The sequence below is a fragment of the Theropithecus gelada genome, chromosome 4 (genome assembly GCF_003255815.1).
Source record: "Theropithecus gelada isolate Dixy chromosome 4, Tgel_1.0, whole genome shotgun sequence".
NCBI classification, from domain to species: domain Eukaryota; kingdom Metazoa; phylum Chordata; class Mammalia; order Primates; family Cercopithecidae; genus Theropithecus; species Theropithecus gelada.
This window is the reverse complement of record NC_037671.1, coordinates 36,954,584-36,976,824: the sequence shown is the minus strand read 5'-3', so window position 1 is coordinate 36,976,824 and position 22,241 is coordinate 36,954,584. Positions and strand designations below refer to the sequence as shown.

The window sequence follows — 22,241 nt, the reverse complement described above, 5'->3', positions numbered from 1 at the left end:
ATACATTACCACAAACTATGTGACTTAAAAACACACACATTTATTATTTTAGCAGTTCTGGAGGTCACAAGTTCAAATGGTCTCCACACTAAAATCATGGCGTCACCAGCACTCTGTTCCTTTTGAAGAATCTTTTCTTGCTTTTTTCTGCTTCCAGAGGCCACAGGCATTCCTTAGCTCGTGGCCCTGTTTCTCCTTCAAAGCTGAGTGCTTCTTACACTATTTCTCGGTTCTCTCTTTAAATTCCCTCTTCCACTTTTAAAGAAGTGATTGCATTGGTTTCATCTGGATAATTCTGGATAATCTCCCTATTTTAAGGTCAGCTGATTAACACCCTTAATTCCTCTTTGCGATATAACTTAACATATTCATAGGTTCCAGGGACTGGGACATTATTAGGATGACGAAAATGTTCTGAAACATGATATTCTAAACGTGGTGATGGTTGTACAATTCTGTAAATTTACTAAAAATCATTGAATTGTACAATTGAAATGGGTGGATTTTATGCCGCATAAATTATACCCAGTAAAATTGCTTTTTAAAGAGACCTTAGCTGGATGGGGTGGCTCATGCCTGTATTCCCAGCACTTTCGGAGGCCAAGGCAGGTGGATTGCTTGAGCCCAGGAGTTCAAAACCAGTCTGGGCAACATAGTGAGACCCTGTCTCTCTCTCTCTCTGTTTTTTTTTTTTTTAAGTTTAAAATTTTAAAGACAGAAATTTTAGAAACTTTTAGGTGCTCTCCTTTCATTTTAGATGTAAATCTAGATTTCATTTTCTTTTTTGAGACAGAGTCTCATTCTGTCACCCAGGCTGGGGTGCAGTGGTATGATAACAGCTCACTGCAGCCTCAACCTCCTGGGCTCAAGTGATCTTTCCCCTTCAGCCTTCTGAGTAGCTGGGACTATAGGCACGTGCCACTATATCCGGATAATTTTTCAATTTTTTTGTAGAGACAGAGTCTCACTTTGTTTCACAGGCTGATCTTGAACTCCTGGCATCAAGTACTCCTCTTGCCTCAGCCTCCCAAAGTGCTGGGATTACAAGCATGAACTGTCATGGTCCTTTAGTGGTATAATATACTTAACATTTCCCATCTTAATTTTTTTTTTTTTTTTTTTGAGACAAGATCTCACTCTGTCACCCAGTTTGGTGTGGAGTGGCATGATTAGGACTCACTGTAGCCTTGAACTCCCGGGCTCAAGGGATCCTCCCACTGCAGCCTCCCAAGTAGCTGTGACTATAGGTGCACACCACCCTGTGTAGTCCCAGCCTGGCTAATTTTTAATTTTCTTTTAAATTTTGTAGAGATGAGTTCTCACTATGTTGCCCAAGCTGAACCAATCTTGGGCGCGAGCAATCCACCTGCCTTGGCCTCCCAAAGTGCTGGGATTACAGGCGTGAGCCACCATGGCCAGCCCATCTTACCCATTTTTAAATATACTATTCTGTAGGGTGTTAAGTATATTCACATCATTTTGCAGCCAATCTCGAGGATTCTTTCATCTTGCAAAACAGAAACTATGTACTCATTAAACAGCTACCCACTTTCCATATAAGTATTTGGCCTTTGTGATGGACTTATTTCACATATCATAAAATCCTCAAGGTTCATCCATAATGTTATGTGTTTCAGAATTTTCTTCCTTTTTAAGGCTAAATAATATCCCATTACATGTGTACACCACATACTGTTTATCTGTTCATTCGTCAGTGGACACTTGGGTTGCTTTCACCATTTGACTGTTGTGAATAATGCTGCTCTGAACATGCATATTCTTTTTTAGAACTACTTTCAGTTCTCTTAGATACCCAGAAGTGGAATTGCTAGATCTGGGTAAGTTTTAACTTAGTGCTCCACCTTCTCTTCTGTGTCTTTTAATTGGCTTTGTACCTTCCATTCAAACTCTCTCTAGAAACCATTATACACTTTTGAACTAATTCGTACCTATTATGTTGAAGGTAACAAACTTACTTCAAACTAGATAATGATAAAAGGATTTATTTAAGGATATTTTTGTGTTACACAGAATCCAAAGACAGAAATGTGTTGGTGCTTCAGGAACAACTAGACTCAATGACTTGAAATACCTTAGGTTTCTTTCTCTGTGTGTTTTATCTACATGTTTGCAGTGGTCTTTTATCTCTGTGGAAGAGAGCCATGACTGTCTAGAGCTCTCAAATGTGTAGTTATAGACCAGATACTATGAGAGAAACTTTCTCAGTTCCTGTTCCAAATTTCTCAGTACCCCACCTCCATGAGCCACCGTGCCTGGACCTTACAGAACATTTTAAAGAATTGTAGAGTGTATAGCCTTGTGCCTACCACCTAGATTCCACAATGGTTAACATTTTTGCCATATTTGCTTTCTTTATGTAAGATTTTTAAAAAATCATTTGAAAGTTGTAGACATTATATGACCCTTGATCCTTAAATGTTTCTGCATGTGTCTTTTAAAAACAAGGATATTGTCATACATAACTATGTACTATTACCTAATACAATAATAAAACAATGCCACCACTTCCTTTCTCTTTTGTGGCAGAGTGCTTATTTTTTATTTTCTACTTGGAGAATGGTATAGCTGCTAAAGACACAAGGACCAGTTCTAAAAAGTAATAAAACTAATGGATCAATAAATAGCCAGGAAAAGAAGAGAGGTGAAACAATTTTAGACGCCATAGGGCTAAATATTGGGTAAAATATTGATGTTAACTTTGTCCCTCCTCTGAATGTGATTTTCCACAAATTCTTTTTTCTAGTTGTCTTCACATATTAAAGAGTATCTACGAGTATATTTTTAGGTTGATAATATTGACAGTTGCCTTTAGCCCAACCCGAATTCCCTATTTGCAGTCATCTTTCTGTTTCAGTGAAAGGCTTAGTTTCTTTCCAGGCTTTAAAATTCATAGTAGTTGGTAATGTTTGGCCCCTCTTTTTGGTGTTCCATGTTAGATTCCTGTCACAGTGATGTTGGAAGGCCCTGGTTAAGAACATCTATTTTGCTGAGCCTTTTTCCGGCCAAATTATCTTTTTGGTCATTCAGAGATAGTAACGTCTTCTTGATTCTTGGTGGGTACATGGCTTTAGTAGCAATATTATTGGCATACCCCCAGTGAGGAAAACCCCTTGTGGTTCGGGATAACTATCTCTTGAAGCCCTAAGATGCTGCTGTTCATGCCTAATAAGATGGGTTCATTATTCTGTTTCCCATTTTAATTTGTGTCCAAATAAGGTTGGTAGTTTTCTTTTTCTCATAAATAATTTGTATTCTTTTGAGTTTCTCACTTGTTCAGAGAATGGAAAGAAAAGATACCTAGTTTTTTTGTTTTTTTTTGTTTTTTTTTTTCCTTGAGAATCTGAGCTAATGGCATTCCTTCTCTATTTCTGATTTTTTTTTTTTTTTTTGACAGGGTCTCACTCTGTTGCCCAGGCTGGAGTGGTGCAATCTCAGCTCACTGCAGCCTCACCCTCCTAGGATCAAGTAATCCTCCCACTTCAGCCCCCTGAGTGGCTGGGACTATAGGTGTACGCAACCATGTCTGGCGATTTTGTTTTTTTTTTTTTTGTAGAGATGGGGTTTCGCCATGTTACCTAGGCTTGTCTCGAACTTCTGGGCTGAAGTGATCCACCTGCCTCTACGCCTCCCAAGGTGCTGGGATTATAGGTGTGAGCCACCACACCTGGACTGGTTTTCTTAACTGTTTTCTACCACCATATTTTTGAATGATGTTTCTGGCCACATATAAATATATAGGTGGTTTTTCTTCATAAGACTGCCTTATGGGCCGGGCATGGTGGCTCACACCTGTAATCCCAGCACTTTGGGAGGCTGAAGCGGGTGAATCACCTGAGGTCGGGAGTTTGAGACCAGCCTGACCAACATGGAGAAACCCCGTCTCTACTAAAAATACAAAATTAGCCGAGCGTGGTGGCACGTGGCTGTAATGAGGCAGGAGAATCGCTTGAACCCGGGAGATGGAGGTTGCAGCGAGCTGAGATCGCACCACTACACTCCAGCCTGGCAACAGAGCAAGACTCCATTTAAAAAAAAAAAAAAAAAAAGACTGCCTTATGTAAGTATATATACAACAAAAATAAATGTTCTATGTTTATGAATATATGCAAGATTAATTCTTTAAATAATTCAGTTTAATGGGGGTTACAATTCATTTATAGAATTCATAATGGTAATTAGTATGTTAAGAAAATCAGATGTTCAGAGTGTTATATAATTGAAAAATTCCAGGTAAGTTAAAACTTTTGAGTAGGTGTGGCTTGAATGCTAATAATTGCCTAGCCTAGGGCAAATTAACCTCACCTGTCAGTGCCTCAGTAGCCTCATCTATAAAATGAAGGTTGAACAGAGTTGATTTCATCAGGAAACATGTCAGTGTTACCAAATTCTTCTCCAGTTCAGGTTAACTTCATTGTCCATGCAGTTGAAACTGTGCTGTGTACCAAGCCCATCTTTCACCCTAAGAAGGAAAAGCTGCTTTGGGCCCATAGCCTCTGTGCGAGAGGCATTTGGAGTTACCTTTGTTTGAATGTCCCTGGTTAGCTATAGACTATAAACACTGAAGGCAGGGACCATACCTGTCTTGTAATTTGCTGTATCCCTAATGCTACAGGCCAGGTGCCTAGCACAAGGGTAAATGCGCATTCATTAAATATTTTTTGAATGAATGACTGCCAACCAGGATATTTGCATACATTGCCTCTGCAGTCTTCACAGCCAACATTATAACGAGATAGGTGGTATCAACTCAGTGTTTTTTTTTTTGAGACGGAGTCTCGCTCTGTCGCCCAGACTGGAGTGCAGTGGCCAGATCTCAGCTCACTGCAAGCTCCGCCTCCCGGGTTTACGCCATTCTCCTGCCTCAGCCTCCCGAGTAGCTGGGACTACAGGCGGCCGCCACCTCGCCCGGCTAGTTTTTTGTGTTTTTTAGTAGAGACGGGGTTTCACCGTGTTCGCCAGGATGGTCTCGATCTCCTGACCTCGTGATCTGCCCGTCTCGGCCTCCCAAAGTGCTGGGATTACAAGCTTGAGCCACCGCGCCCGGCTCAACTCAGTTTTGCAGATGAGTGAAACTGATGAAGAGAGGCTTAGCTGCTTGTTCAAAGCCTCACAGCCAAGAGTTGGAGCTGACTCTAAAGATCAGTCTTCTTTTTCTTGAGATGGAGTCTCGCCCTGTTGCCCAGGTTGGAGTGCAGTGGCGCAATCTCAGATCACTGCAAACTCTGCCTCCCGAGGTTCAAGCGATTCTCCTGCCTCAGCCTCCCGAGTAACTGGGATTACAGGCACCCACCACCATGCCCAGCTAATTTTTGTATTTTTAGTACAGACAGGCTGGTCTTGAACTGCTGACCTCAGGCAATCTGCCCGCCTCGGCCTCCCTAAGTGCTGGGATTATAGGTGTGAACCACTGCGTCCAGCCTAAAGACCATACTTTTAAAAAAATTAAAAAAATAAATAAATAAAAATTATTTCATTGTGGTAAAATCTGCATGACATTAAATTTACCATTTTAAGTATACAGTTCTGTGGCATTAACTATATTGGCAGTGTGCAACTATTAGCATCATCCACCTTTTTTTTTTTTTTTTTTGAGACAGAGTCTCACTCTGTTGCCCAGGTTGGAGTGAGTGCAGTGGCACAATTTCGGCTCATTGCAACCTCCGCCTCCTGGGTTCAAGCAATTCTCCTATCTCATCCTCCCAAGTAGCTCATTACAGGCATGCACTACGCCCAGCTAATTTTTGTATTTTTTGTAGAGATGAGGTTTCACCATGTTGGCCAGGCTGGTCTCGAACTCCTGCCCTCAAGTGATCTGCCTGCCTCTGCCTCCCAAAACGTTGGGATTACAGGCATGAGCCACCGCATCCGGCACCAGCATCCATCTTAATCTGTGCTTTTTTTCACTGTTACATTGCCTCCGTTTGTTCTTCAGGGTACTTTTAACCATCTGAAATTAGATTTAAAACTTTTTTGAAAAGAAACACTGAAGGAATCTGGAGGTTTAAACTTTTAGACTGCACCAAATGCTGGGTCAATGTTTTCCCTTTCGCATCACCTCAGCCAGCTCCATTTCATGAAGAATTTCTTGTTGGCTAATAATAGCTGAGTATGTTGTTTTGAACAAGAATACCTGCTATCATGTCTACTTTCTGACACTGAATTGGAGCTGTTTGATCTTATGCCTGCTGTTGCTCAGCCTAGTGGGCCAATAATTTAAATGCTCTGAACTCTGAGAAGCTGTGTACCCCAAATTTGTGACTGTGTGCCTGCTTTATGGGTTAGCTCACTTGGGCTAAAGTCCACTTTCTGCCTTGTACTTGGGAAATGAATTTGCTTTGTCATCCTCCTCTCCACCTTCCTGCCAGGATTCCAGTTCGCTGCTTTCAGTTTCAGTTTGGGATTTAAAAATGGTTCTTAATCTTTCTTTGGCTGAATTACCTGTGTAATACACATACAAATAAGCTTTGACTGTAGGATAAGTTGGAAATGTGAAAGGAGATTTGAGGATAGGAATGGATCTGCCTGAGTTGGGTAGCTTGACTTTCCCATTTACTAGTGTTCCTACTGCAGTGGTCTTGAAGTCCTGTCCTGATGGCAGAGCCAAAGGTTGAAATATGACACAGCCTGGGGATGAGAATTGGCAATTGTCCTAAGTGCACAAATAGTTTCTTCCCTCCAAAACACATTTTGCAGCCAAGTGAACAGAAAACAATTCAGCAGGCTACTTACTGAAGACCTGCTGCAAAAAAATTCTCTTTTCAAAAAGGTAGACATACAGCTTTTCCAAAATATTTTCAAAAGAGCAAATTGCAAACCAGGCTTATTTTTCTCCCATATTCTCCCTGATCCCTAAGTGTAATGCTAATTCCAGATGTACTTCTAAGTCTGTTTGTGGATGGTAGGGGCTGGATTTCCCCAAGTTTGGCCAGTCACAAACATCCTTCACTTTAGATCACTGTCAGCTAGATAGGAAACTGCTGAGAAGACTAAAGTCCAAGCTTTGTATTGGCTAGTCAAGCAAACAGGTGCAGTTTGGCCCCAGCGAAGCTCTCTTTATGTAACTATTATCAAGCACATGTATCATAGGCAGGCCATTGGTATTGTAATTTCAGTCATTACTGACTAATATGACAGGCCACCATTGCATGAGGCTTGACCTCAGGTACCTGCTCTAAATATAGCCTTCCTTTCTGGCAGTTGCAAGCACCTGGAGGAGCAGGCAGGCCCCCAGCAGAAAATTATTTGCTGCTATTAGCATTTCTATTGATCAGTTGTGTACTGTCAGAGCTTGTTTCATGCTATGTTTATGTATAATTAAAAACAGCTCAGTGGATTCGTCAGTTTATGGTTGAATTATGTTTAGAAACATGCAGTTTGGATTGTTGTATAGTGTGGGAAGTAGAGATGATGTCATTGGTTTGAGTAAGACCAGAAGAGAGGCAGTTAATGTAATTACTAACAATTTCCTTGATCTCTGTAATGAACACAGCTTACTGAAACCCTTTAGTGGTCCTTGGTTTCTGGCACTGATAACCAAACTGACAGTCATGCGCTTCTGCTCAATTGCGAACTCTGGCTTATGTACTTGGTAGTTCCTTCTGTTGAAAGGGGATTTGTGAGTAATTAAAAAGAACACCAACATTTACAAAATGATACTTCCGAAAAAGAAACTACAAATGACTCTTTTTTTTTTTTTGTTCTTTATGAGACGGAGTCTGGCACTGTTGCCTGGGCTGGAGTGCAATGGCGCTATCTCAGCTCACTGCAACCTCCACCTTCCGAGTTCAAGCGATTTTCCTGCCTCAGCCTCCCAAGTAGCTAGGATTACCCAGCTAATTTTTCAAGATCAGCCTCCCAAGTAGCCTGCCACCATGCCCAGCTAATTTTTTGTACTTTGTTTAGTAGAGACAGGGTTTCACTATGTTGGCCAGGCTGATCTTGAACTCCTGACCCCATGATCCGCCCACCTTGGCCTCCCAAAGTGCTGGCATTACAGGTGTGAGCCACTGAGCCCAGCCTTTACAAATGGCTCTTAAACCTGTAAAAAGATACTCAGCTTCTCAAAATCTCACTGAGATATATATATTTTTAACCTATTAGATGGGAGAAATCCAAAATGTTAGAGAAACAGCACTGATGAGCAAGTGGGGAAAATAGGCACACTCCTATATTCTTGGTGGGATCATTAGTGTATAACTTTTATTGAGGGAAGTTTGGATATATTTATTAAAACCACAAACTCTGTCACAGCAGTATCACTTACTAGGAATTTATCTCACAGATACACTTGCATGTATACAAAACTATGTGTGCTTGAACATATTTATGAAAGAGTTAATGACTGGAAACAAACTCAAAAGTCGACTGGTTAAATGATGATCCATCTGTATAGTGGTTACAGCTGTAAAAAACAATGAGGATGCTCTTTATGTACTAACAGAGATGTTTCCAAGATATAGCATTAAGAGAATAAAGCAAAGGGCATTGTATATTATGCTACCATTTGTATAAAAAAGAGGGAAAATAAGATTGTATATGATGTTTGCTTGAATGTAAGAAAGTTTTGGAAGGATATTTAAGAAAGTAATACGAACAGTTATGTCTGTGTGTGTGTGTGTGTGTGTGTTGGGGAAAAAAGAGAACATGGTTTTCTTTGTATGAAACTTCAAATTATGTGCACATATTACTTTATTTTAAAAAGTGGAGCTTCTGGCTGAGCTCAGTGACTCATGCCTGTAATCCTAGCGCTTTGGGAGGCTGAGATGGATGGATCGCTTGAGCTCGGGAGTTCGAGGCTAACCTGGGCAACATGGCAAAACCCTGCCTCTCTCTCTTTTTAAAAAAATATATTAAAAAATAATAATACAAAATAAAAAGTTGTGCTTCTTTGAATTCCATAGTTATAGAGATCTCTTTTAATTGATTTCTTTACCCATTCTTGTTTTCCTGTGGGTAACAAGGGAGATATCCTCATACTGTTGCTGATGGTACTAATGTTTGTTACTTTCTATGTGGGAAGAAAGTGATACACAAATTTGTTGGTCCTGGTGGTTTTCCTGTTGTTCCTCAGCCAGAATACAAGGCTTTAAAGACTTGTATGCCAGGAGCCTCAGGTTCTGTGACAAACCCTAAGAAACAGGCTTTTTCCTTTTGTTTAACAGGATAATATTGTCTGGACGGTACTGAAGTCTGTTGCGTTTTCTCTTTTTTCTGTAGGAACCTCCAAGCAGCAATTGGCGCCTATTATGACTTTGAGAGCCCAAACATCAGTGTGCCCTCTATGTCCTTTGTTGAAGATGTCACCATAGGAGAAGGGGAGTCAATACCTCCTGACACTCAGTTTGTAAAAACATGGCGGATCCAAAATTCTGGTAAGTACATAATGGGCAATCCTCCCTTGCCTAGTTTTCATTTTCTTAATAGTTAAATAAGAAGGAAATGTTTTAGCTTGTGTACGTGATTGTGTAACTGCGAGCTTTCTCTTACACATGATATGTAGCATTTTCTTGTACTGGTGTGATGGCCAAACATTAGTGAAGTATCTCCTGCTCTAAAGTAGGAAGAAGAATTTATGTCTCATGCTTCTAAGCCACCTATAACTTAATGGGATCTAAACACAATCCAATATTGGTTTTGTTACTAGGAACTAGACTTGTATATGATGGAGTATTGTCTCCACCTGTACAGTTTTACTTCATCACTTTATTTCTGCTCTAATTAATCTTCCAGTCATTTCCAGCAGGCTAGAGGAGGTATATCCTTGAATAGAACAAGGTAGTTGGAAAGAGCTGTGAGCATCTGCTCTTCTGAAAGCTCTTTTTGTTTTTTTTGCAACCAGAAGGATGATTATCTCTGAAATTTCATTAGGTTATCTGAGACATTAATACCACTTTGAAAAATAGGATAGGAAATATGGGAATTTGCTCAAAATGGGAGACAGAGAAATTGTTGGTTAAAAAAAAAAATACAGGTTGGGTGTGGTGACTCACACACAGAATTCAAGCACTTTTTTTTTTTTTTTTTTTTGAGACAGCAGCTCGCTCTGTTGCCCAGGCTGGAGTGCAGTGTTGTGATCATGGCTCATTGTAGCCTTGACCTCCTGGGCTCAGGCAATCCTCCTGCCTCAGCCTCTCCCGAGTAGCTGGGACCACAGGCATGCACTACTGTGCCCAGCTAATTTTTTAATTGTAGAGATGGAGTCTTCCTGCGTTGCCCAGGCTGATCTCGAACTCTTGGGCTCAAGCTGTCCTCTTACTTGGATAGCTGAGATTACATATGTGTACATTGCACACGGCCTCCCAGCACTTTACAGGTCAAGGCAGGACAGGAGGATCACTTGAGTCTAGGAGTTTAAGACCAGCTTTGACAATGTAATGAGATCCTGTCTCTACAAACAAGAAAAAGAAAAAAGAAAAAAATACAAGAAAAACATTGTTTTGATGTGCTGCAGCCTCTTTTAAGACACACTAGAAATAAGCTAACCATAGGCTGGGCATAGTGGCTCATGCCTGTAATCCCAGCTTTGGGAGGCTGAGGTGGAAGGATCACCTGAGGTCAGGAGTTGGAGACCAGTTTGGCCAACATGATGAAACCCATTCTAAAAATACAAAAATCAGCCAGGTATGGTGTTGGGCACCTTTAATCCCAGCTACTTGGGAGGCTGAGGCAGGAGAATTGCTTGAACCCAGGAGGTAGAGGTTGCAGTGAGCTGAAATCATGCCACTGCACTCCAGGCTGGGTGACAGAGTGAGACTCTGTCTCAAAAAACATTAAATAAATAAAAATAAATACATAAATAAGTTAACCATAGTTCTTTGAAAATAGTGTCTCTGTGTCTAAATCTTTCCTTCCCTTTCCCTTTTCCTTTCCCTTTCCTTTCCTTTCTTTTCCTTTCCTTTCCTTCCCCTTCCTTCCTTCCTTCCTTCCTTCCTTCCTTCCTTCCTTCCTTCCTTCCTTCTTTCTTTCTTTCTTTCTTTCTCTTTCTTTCTTTCTTTCTTTCTTTCTTTCTCTCTCTCTCTCTCTCTCTCTCTTCTTTCTTTCTCTTTTCTTTTCTTTTCTTTTCTTCTTTTCTTTCTTTTCTTCAAGGTCTCACTCTGTCACCCAGGCTGGGAGTGCAGTGGCGCAATCTTGGCCTCCTGGGCTCGAGTGATCCTCTTGCCTTGGCCTCGTGAGTAGTTTCGATTACAGATAGGAGCCACCGCACCATGCCTGGCTAATTTTTTAAAGTTTTTGTAGAAATAAGGTTTCATTGTTTGCTCAGGCCGTTCTCAAACTCCTGGGCTCACACTATCCTCCCACCTTGGCCTCCTAAAATGCTGGGATTACAGGCATGAGCCACCGCACCTAGCCTTAAATTATTTTCTAATGACTTTTGGGGGCAGGCGTTGGGTTTAGTATTTCTCGTCACATCTAATGACAATTTATGTTGACTGATGGAGGGTGTTTTAACTTTCTTATTATTAATGAGTACTTCAGAGAAATTCTGAGAGGTGGAAAACTAGGCAAAAGAGAGTATTTAGCTAAAAATATGTGGTTGTGGGGGTGCCCTGTCTAGCAAGTTAATTTGATGTGAGATGATTTAAAATTCTGGGGACTCAAATAAAGCTATAAAAGTGACCTTTTATTGATTTGGTTTACTTTTCAGTTCTTTACAATTCAGTTCTTTATGATGGAGAAAGACTGGCTAGACCAGCTTTTTATGTAAGAATGTACCAAATTGAATTGTTATTCTTAGTTTTTCTGGCATATTTAGAAGTAACTCTCCTTTGGAGGAAAGTTCAGTGTGTCATTGACCAAACACATAGTTTGGACTGACGCAATGTTGTGGATGACTCAGGATACCTGTGGCTTTGTAAAATTTCATTCGCCCCTTTCCTTTTTAGTTATAACAGTGGTGCACTGTTAGTTTGGGAGGTACATGGTAACAGAGGAAAATAGCCATATTTTCTATTTTTCTTGAAATTCTTACTTGTTCAAAGTCTACTATACTTTGCGTAATTTCTTTCTCACCTTGCTTAATTTTGCCTGCTTTTAAAAAATATCAAGACAATTTCTTCATTTTATAATAACTTTTATTTGTCATGTTTTTATTCTGAATTTAAAACCTGCTGTGTTACTGATCAAAAATGCTTTCAGAGGCTGGGTGCAGTGGCTCACACCTGTAATTCCAGCACTTTGGGAGGCCAAGGTGAGCAGATCACTTGAGGTCAAGAGTTCAAGACCAGCCTGGCCAACATGGCAAAACCCCACCTACTAAAAATTCAAAAAATTAGCTGGGCATGGTGTTGCACGCCTGTAGTCCCAGCTACTCAGGAGGCTGAGGCTTAAGAATCACTTGAACCCAGGAGGCAGAGGTTGTAGTGAGCCAAGATTGCACCGCTGCCCTCCAGCCTGGGCAACAGAGCCAGACTCCATCTCAAAAAAAAAAAAAAGTTTTTTGGAGTCTATATATATATATATTTTTTTTTTAAATAAATGAGGTTTGTTTGGAAAGTGTGACTTATTCAAGTTTTATTTGTTTATTTTAAAGTGAAGCCAGTACCTTGTTTACTTATAGTGAAAACAGTGAAAATGGCCTGGCTTTCTGTGAGCTCTTCAATGTTTTTAAATACTGAAAGTTGTTAGAGTACTGTTGAAATGTTTTAAATACCATCTTGTGGCAGACTGACCATTTTATATTTCAGAAAGCCTCTTGATATATCTGCTTACTTACTAGACTGTTACTTGGGCTAATGGGGAGCTTGGGGAGATTGATATGCAGTAGTTAGAATGTCAAATCAGAACACCCAAAGCCTACCTTTCGTGTTGACTTACAAAAATCTCTATTGGTGGGCCTGACTGCTTTTCCCCTCTGCATTTGCTTTGTAACCTCAGTTTAAAACAGCCTCTGAATCTCTTTCCTTGTGTGAAAGGGCATTCTTGTGCCTGAACAGATCTTGAAAGGTGAGGTAGCAGTTGCTAGAAATTTTATCTTTCAAGGTGCTTTGAATAAATAGGTTTTCTCTTCTTCTGGAAGTTGTCCACCCAGCTGTAGAGTAGTTTTATATCTATAAATTGGATGTTTTCCATTTGGTTAAGCAGAATCCGGCCACCCATAACTGAGTATCAGGCATATTATTTGAGAGAGGAAGAACATGCATGTGCACAGGTTCTTTGGTGTCATCCTAATCTGGCCTGAGTTCTTTCTGTAAATAGAGTAGTAACATAGAAGTAGGGCAGGCCCTGGCAATTTTTCCTCTGGCTGTCTTACTCTCATTCATAACCTCCCTAAGAAGTAAGCACTCACTGAAAGAGCTACATAAATAATAATTTTCATGCACTTCTGTCTTGTCATGTTTTAGGCGTGCTGGGCATTCAAATATACCACAGATGAGACTGATAGGAACTTCATACAGTTGTCCCAATAGCTTTCCCCAAAGAAGGCAAACGTCACACGCTGTTTAAAATTAAATTCCTGGCCAGGCGTGGTGGCTCAACCCTGTAATCCCACTACTTTGGGAGGCTGAGGCGGGTGGATCACCTGAGGTCAGGAGTTCAAGACCAGCCTGTCCAACATGGTGAAACCCCATCTCTACTAAAACTACAAAAAAATTAGCCAGGCATGGTGGCAGGTGCCTATAATCCCGCCTATTCGGGAGTCTGAGGCAGGAGACTTGCATGAACCTGGGAGGCGGAGGTTGCAGTGAGCTGAGACCGCGCCGCTGCACTCCTGCCTAGGTGGCAGAGTGAGACTCTGTCTCATAAATAAATAATAAATAAATAAATAGAAATAAATAAACTCCTAATATTTTTTAAGTCCTTTATTAGATTTGCAAAAACAGAACTGAGACATTTAATAACATAGATGCAGAATTCTAGGATTCAGACTTCTGTCACTGTGGAAGCGCTGGAAGCTTAGTAAACCTGAGCAGGAAACTTGGGAGTTAAAATGAAAATTTGAAACTGTCCCTCTAAAAATATGAGTAGACAGAATTCTCTTTACCAGCACCTAGAGCTTCTCAGTGCTCTGTTGTACAATTGTAGTGAATATTAAGCCGAGCATGTTACGATAACCCTAGTGTTTCTCTGACTTTGGTGAAATTTTTGTGATTGTCATATGAGAGGGTATCTTGGGCATATAGATCCAGAGTTGTCATTATTTTTTGAACTTCATAGAAGTGAATTAAAGGGATGGGAAAAGAACTTGAGAAAGAACAATTATTTCCTCCATTTTTCTTTTAGTGCATTAAAATAGTTAGCTTTCTGCCTTTCTCTTCAGTATGATTCTAGAGAAGATAATTTTGCTTCTTTCATTCAACACATTTTATTATGTTCCAGTCACTTTATTAGGTACAAGGGAGAAATGGTCACAAGATTGATGAAGGTTTCTGCTTTCATGGAGCTTAATATGAAATGCAGTGTCCACACTTATAAGGGTTAAAAAGGAGATCATCATTAAGGTTTGTCTTCTGCATTGCTATTTGGATATTCCTTACTGTCTCCAGACTATTTCTATAATTGTATATACTTACTAAGTCCCAGGATTTCTGGGACTGTTGGACTTTTGATTTTTGTGATGCTTGCTATCATCTCAAAATTGTAACATGACAGGTTTTTTGTTTTGTTTTGTTTTTACTTTATTTTTAAAAATAAAGTGATATTTCATATCTGGAGAATTACAGCCTTAATTATATACTTGATTGTGATACTTAACTAGGAATGTCATAAAACATGGATTAGTTTTTCTTTTCTTCTAGATAGAAATCTATCCCCCATTAATCCAGTTTGCAACTGAGACTTAATTTGGAGCCCAGTTCTATTATAGTTCTCGAATTCAGATTTCAGGTATGCTTAGTGTAGTCCAGACAACTCACTGTATTTCCCTTCCTTCTGTATCAAACATCAATATCTTTGACCTTTTCAGAGTTACTTGACCTAACAGTTGTGACTATAAGAACTATATGTATCATTGATAATGCTCAGAAGGCAGATGATTGGTTTTTCACTTCATAGCCAATGAACACTTCAGAGTTGTTGGTGGATAACTCTTCCAGTTTTTTTCCCAGAGGCTCTTTAAATACTCCACTGAGAACTGATAGGTATCTGGAGTACCAAGAAGGGCAGGACCCTAGCCAAATGCCAGTGTTTAATGTTACCGACTTAATGTTTTACCGAGTAACTCAGTTTCTCTGGAATATAGCAGCACTCCTTTTGCACAGCTAAGATGACCCAATCATCTCAGCTGCTTGTGGTTGTGCCTAGGAGAGCTAAGTCTTTTTCACACCCAGTCTTGGTTTACCTTATTTTCTTATAAGTTCAAAAAACAGACATATTTTTGGGTTTTCATAAAAACAGACATTATCTTGCTGCAGGTATATGTGTATGTGTATGTGTGTGTATGTGTGTATCTTAAAGAATAACTGTGGATTTAGCCCCATGATAGTAGTATAGTTTTTCTCTTGGATTTTGGTCTTTAAAGAGACTGACATTTTGTAAGGTGCTTCATGTCAGCTACTATTCTGCTTGTTGTAAGACAAATAGGCTTTTGCCAGACCTCAGAAATGAAGAAGATAAATTGCATGTATTGTCAGTGTGTCATCCACAACCTTTCCACCAGCAGTGGTTGCCCTATATAGGGTTAACTTAGGACATTTTGTTGGCAAATTTTTTAAAAAGAAGGTATGCTGAAACATAGTGGCCACTGCTTTAGCTGCTACCCCTTAAGACCCAAGGAGCACAGAGGGTGCCATTCATAATGGAGCTGAGATTTCAGGAATGGAACTCTGGTTTCCTTTCTCTGTCTGGTTTCTTTCCAGTAGTGAGCCATCAGGTATGTCAGAACTGGGCACTTAGAGAGCAAGGAACTGAGGCATCTTAGAGTACTGATAGGAGATAAATGACAAGCACCCTCTGTTCTGAGAGTCCTGCCATGTTCAACTTTTCACAGTGGTATATTTTTATAATGAATGTATATATTCCAAAAAAAGATATATAGAGGTTTCTGTCTACAGTTAGAAAGGAGTTTATCAATTGCTGCATATTGGAGAGACTTCACAGGAAAGATCACATCTAGTCACTGTGTGGCTTCCTATACTGCTTGACTAGTGGGAACTAGTCAACACATAGATTTCTCATGAATTAGTTACATGAAAATAGGTACACAAGAGTGGGTACTGGCCGGGCGCCATGGCTCATGCCTGTAATTCCAGCGCTTTGGGAGGCCGAGGCGGGCAGATCACCTGAGGTCAGGAGTTCATGATCAGCCTGGCCAACATGGTGAATCCCCATCTCTACTAAAAATACAAAGATTAGGCCAGGTGCGGTGGCTAACACCTGTAATCCCAGCACTTTGGGAGGCCGAGGCGGGCGGATCATGAGGTCAGCAGTTCGAGACCAGCCTGGCCAACATGGTAAAACCCCATCTCTTGTAAAAATACAATAATTAGCCAGGCGTGGTGGTGTGTGCCTGTAATACCAGCTACTCAGGAGGCTGAAGCAGGAGAATCGCGTGAACCTGGGAGGCGGAGGTTGCAGTGAGCCAGAGATCGCGCCATTGTACTTCAGCCTGGGCGACTCTTTACTCTATGAGAGTTACAGGTTAAATCGTGTTTGATTTAACCTGTAACTCTGTAAAAATCTATCTCCCTTTGACACGTCTGATTGACCCTCCTTCCCATCCTTTCCGCAAGTACCTCCAGCTGGTGCCATTGTTCTTGCAACCACAGTTCATTGATGTTATCAGGGGAGATCACCCCATTATTTATATTTTCATCACCACCTGAGGGTCTAAACTTTTACTGCCTTTTATATTCATGTGATCTCTTGAGCTCTTGAGAATTTTATAGTTATGGACCCCAGAAGAAAAGTCATACTTCAGGCAAAAAGCAATTTTAAGTTGAGAATAATACCATTGAAATTACTCCTTGTGTGCTTCATCCTCTTGTTTCTGTGGAAAAACTGGCAACAATCAGATATACTGTGAAAATGGACATATGTTACCTTTTAGTAGAGAGAGCTGTCCCCTAAACGTGGGCCTGTGTTTCATCTCCATGGCTCTTCATGGACATTATTCTTAGGTTCTACAGATTCAGTGTGATGTGTGGCCTTCCCTGGAGTCACCTGAAACACTCATTGTCTTGAGGAACTGCCTTGCTTTTGCCTTATGTGCTTCTTCATAGGGTTAGATTATTGGTCAGAGGTTGTTGGTTCTGATAATTCCTTTTGATCAGTTGTGTGAGACAATATATGGCTCAGGTGTATGTGGTTAAGTTTACGTATGTATGTGAGAAAAAGAAAGAGGCCTCTTCTACAGTTTCATAATGAACTGCACCCGGCATAGGACCATTGATTGCCTAACATTTTTTTCTTTTGCTTGAACTCAGGGGCAGAGGCCTGGCCTCCAGGGGTTTGTCTTAAATATGTCGGGGGAGACCAATTTGGACATGTGAACATGGTGATGGTGAGATCGCTAGAGCCCCAAGAGATTGCAGATGTCAGCGTCCAGATGTGCAGCCCCAGCAGAGCAGGAATGTATCAGGGACAGTGGCGGATGTGCACTGCTACAGGACTCTACTATGGAGGTGAGTATGTCCTTGTGCAGCCCAGGGTGAAAGAACTAAGGTAACATCTTACAACATCCCCAGTGTTGCTCACGGAGCCTGTCAAATTGCGTAACAGGGCATGGCCTCTTTTTAACGGTCACCCCATGCAGGTAAATGATTTGCATTTTATGACTAATTGATTTAGTCTAGTGCTCTTTCTTTTATCCTAGGAATATAATTTAGTGACCTGTACGAGGTATTATATTTTGCATTCTAAATAAATATTTAGTAGTGCTATTGTTTTTATTATATAAGCTGGTAGATGCTATAAGAGTACTAAAGGCAGTCCTTGTTCTCAAAATCTCTAGACACAAGTCATATAAAACAGATAATGCACAAAATGTGCATACTTCTTCCAACCTACTTGTCAAAGTGCTAACATATCTCACTCCCTTCTCTTTATTGCCAGACTTTTTGAGCAGTGACCTGTACTCACTGTCTCCTCTTTCACATTTTCCATACACTCTTCATCCCAATTTATCCTTTATCCTCTCCCCACTCCAATGAAAGTTAATCAGTGACTACCCTGTTTCCAAATCCAATAGCCTGTTTACAGTCTTCATACCAGCTGACCTTTTAATGATCATTGGCACCATACTACACATGTTTTTTGAAATATGTACTTTCTTAGACTCATAGGACATCTCTCCTGTTTCTCTTCCTCTTCTCTGTTCTTTCTCTGTCTCTGTCTATTCTCAACTTTACCCTGGGATTCCTAGATTCTCAGTTGAGCCCCATTCATGGTTGGTGACCTCATCCGCCCATGTGGCTTCAGCTGTCACCAGTATACCATACACGGCGATGCTCAAATTAATATCTATAGCTGTGGCCTCTTTTCAGAACCCCACACCCGTGTTTTAACTTGTTGTGGGCAGAACTTTTAACATCTCCCAGACAGAATTTATATTTGCTGGACATGGTGGCACATGCCTGTAATCCCAGCACTTTGGCAGGCTGAAGTGGCAGAATTGCATGAACCCAGGGGTTCGAGATCAGCCTGGGCAAAACAGAGAGACCTTGTCTCTACAAAAAATAAAAATAAATTAGCCAGGCATGGTGATGTGAACCTGTCATCTCAGCTCCTTGGGAGGCTGAGGTGGGAGAATTGCTTGAGCCTAGGAGGTCAAGGTTGCAGTGAACCATGATCATGCCACTGCACTCCAGTCTGGATTACAGAGTGAGTCCCTATCTCAAAACAAAACAAAACAAAACAAAAAAACCAACCTTATATCCTTCTCATTGGCATGATAATCGGGTCAGAAACCTGGGAGCCATCATTTGTTCTGTCATTCCTAATCACAAACTGATTCCTATTGATTGCACTATATCCTATGTCCTGGAGATCAAAAACAAATAAATAGTAAATAGTACTTGCCTTCAGGGAGCTCTTAACTGGACTCATGGCCTGTAGGCCAGTGGGACCTTTGGAGTTATTTCTAGAAGTCCTAGAATTAATGATCTCATATATGTTTTTGCAGCCAGTGGCAGCTTTAGAAATGTTAATATTAGAAAGAGTCTCATAGTGCTTATGTGACATCATTCTTTGCCTAAAGCTTTTGTACCTACTGTAATGAAGCTAAACTCCTTGGCACAGGATATAAAGCTCACGATCTGGCCTGGCCTCATTTTCACTCCCATCTTCAGTTATCCCCTAACTCCCCAACAGTCAGTCCCCAAAGATGCCATATGCTTTCACTTCTCCATGCCCTTGCTCATTTCTCTCATTGCCTGAAATAATCCTTTTATTTCATCAAATTGCTGCTCATCCTCAAGGCCCTGCCCGAGTCACCTTTCCTCCTTGCTTCCTCCCCCTTGCCTACTCTCTCCACTACCCTAAGAAAATTCATCCCTCCCCCTTCATTAATATCATGCACATGCTTGTTACTATATTTAACACATTGTATATTAGGTATTTGTTTTGCTTATCTGATTTTTATCCCATGAAATTGTGAACAATTTGTTGAATAATTGAATAATCACATATCAAAATGCAGAGAGATTATTTGTCCCTTCCCTGTAGGACTCCATTTTCAGGCAGTGTCTGATAAGAATCCCCTCACCTGGGGTTGGAAGTCGTTTCTCCCACAGCTGAGCTCCTTTATATTAGCTCCTCACTTCTCACTCCTTTGTTTCTTCTCTTGGCACTTTACCTCTTTCTACCCATTTAGTTTGATAAATGTCTCATGTCACCTTTAAAACTGAAGGTGACACATGTCTGATTTATCTTTGTAACTCTCAGAAATGTTGAGCTTAATGCAGAATGGAGAGTGGCTACTTAGTAAATTTTTTAAATACATGCCACCATTTTTAAGGGGAGAAGAAGACAATATACATGACTTAAAAATAAAAAAAAAATCCCTTTGATGAAAAAATACTATTTATCAATGTTCCCTAGTGGTTAAAAACACTAGTCTTGTTTTATGTGTGTGTGTTTTTAGTGTTAAATTTAAAATAATTATCACTGTGTGGGACATTACATTTTGTACTATAGCAGCTCTCTCAAATTCAGAAGTAGTTGGAGTATAAATATGAGGGAACTTTAAAAAGATCTTGGAAAAATGGAATTAAAAGATAAAAGTAAAGGCCGGGTGCAGTGGCTCAAGCCTGTAATACCAGCACTTTGGGAGGCTGAGGCAGGCAGATCACTTGAGGTCAGGAGTTCAAGACCAGCCTGGCCAACCTAGTGAAATCCCGTCTCTACTGAAAATATAAAATTTAGCTGGGCAGGTGGCTCACACCTGTAATCCCGCTACTCGCGAGGCTGAGTCAGGAGAATCGTTTGAACCTGGGAGGCAGAGGTTGCCGTGAGCTGAGATTGCGCCACCGCACTCCAGCCTGGATGACAGAGTGAAGGCTTCATATCAAAAAAAAAAAAAAAAAAGATAAGATATAAGCTTCATCAAGTTCAAGACACTTTTGTAAGTCATGATAACAGCCATTTAGTCCATCCCCAAAGAACTGAGGGTCCTAGGAATTTAACCATGTAAATGCAGGTTTTTTTACATTATTATTACAAGAAAACTGGGTGTCCATTAAAGATTTTTTAAGACTAGGAAACAAAAAGAAGGTAGAAGGAACCAAATCAGGACTGTAAGGTGGATGCCTAATGATTTCCCATGGAAACTGTTAGAAAATTGCCTTTGGTTGATGAGAGGAATGAGCAGGAGCTCATAGTGGAGTAGATCTTTTTCTGCTAAAGCTTTGGCTGACTTTCTTAAAACTAACACACACACGTACTTTTTTTTTTTTTTAAGATGGAGCCTTGCTCTTGTCGCCGGGCTGGAGTGCAGTGACACGATCTCGGTTCACTGCAACCTCTGCCTCCCGGGTTCAAGCGATTCTCCTGCCTCAGCCTTCTGAGTAGCTGGGGTTACAGGCACTCACCACCACACCCGAGTACTTTTTTGGTATTTTCAGTAGAGGCAGGGTTTCACCATGTTGGCCAGGCTGTTCTTGAACTCCTGACCTCAGGTGATCTGCCCACCATGGCCTCCCAGAGTGCTGGGATTACAGACGTGAGCCACTGCACCTGGCCTCTCTTTCTTTCTTTCCTTTTTTTTTTTTTTCATTGGTCATCCAGGCTGGAGTGCAGTAGAACGATCATAGCTCATTGGACTCGAAGTCCTGGACTCAAGCGATCCTCTTGCCTCAGCCTCCCAAACAGCTGGGATTACAGGCGTGTGCCCTCATACTTTTTTTTTTTTTTTTTTTGGTAGAGACGGGACCTCTCTATGTTGCCCAGGTTGGTCTCAATTCCTGGACTCAAGTGGTCCTCCTGCCTCAGCCTCCTAAAGTGCTGGGATTACAGGCGTGAGCCACTGTGCCCCGCTCTCAAAACACTTATTAGTGTTCTTCGGCCCTCTAGAAAGTTGACAAGCAAAATACCCTGAGGAGCCAAAAAAAATTGTTGCCATGACCTTTGCTCTTGACTGGTCCACTTTTGCTTTCACTGGCCCACTTCCACCTCTTGGTAGCCATTGCTTTGATTGTGCTTTGTCTTTAAGGTCACAGTGGTAAAGCCGTGTTTCATCTCCTGTTGTAGTTATTTGAGAAATACTTCAGGATTTTGATCCCACTTGCTTAAGGTTTCCATTTGAAAGCTCTGCTGTTGTCTGCAGCTAATCTGGGTTCAACAGTTTTGGCACCCATTGATTGGAAAGTTTGCTCACCTTTAATTTTTTAGTCAGAACTGTGTAAGCTGAATCAGTTGAGATGTCTGTGGTGTTGGCTGTTGTTTCTGCTATTAATCATTGGCTCTTGTTCAGTTAGAGCACAGACAAGATTAATTTTTTCCTCCAAAATTAATGTGAATGGTCCGCTGCTATGGGCATCTCCAGCGTCATGTTGTCCTTTCTTAAAACAGGTTATCCATTCATAAACTGCTGATTTCTTTGGGGCATTGTCCCCGTAAACTTTGTGTGTGTGTGTGTATGTTTTTGAGATGTATGTTTCGCTCTGTTGCCCAGGCTGGAGTGCAGTGGAGCAATCTTGGCTCACTGCAAGCTCCACCTCCCGGGTTCACACCATTCTCCTGCCTTAGCCTCCCGAGTAGCTGGAACTACAGGCGCCCGCCACCATGCCTGGCTAATTTTTTGTATTTTTAGTAGAGACGGGGTTTCACCGTGTTAGCCAGGGTAGCCT

At 40.9% G+C, this 22,241-nt stretch overlaps 1 protein-coding gene across 3 annotated transcripts in view; it reads left to right on the top strand.

Moving 5' to 3' along the window:
• C4H6orf106 (chromosome 4 C6orf106 homolog) overlaps positions 1 to 22,241 on the top strand; it is a 113,829-nt gene that overhangs the window by 34,628 nt on the left and 56,960 nt on the right. For 2 of the 3 annotated variants that reach the window (XM_025382105.1, XM_025382108.1), the window contains exons 2-3: positions 9,238 to 9,392; positions 17,382 to 17,579. In XM_025382105.1, coding sequence (XP_025237890.1) covers positions 9,238 to 9,392; positions 17,382 to 17,579 — 353 coding nt within the window. The remainder of the gene's footprint in view (positions 1 to 9,237; positions 9,393 to 17,381; positions 17,580 to 22,241) is intronic. The other variant, XM_025382107.1, reaches the window with a different exon arrangement.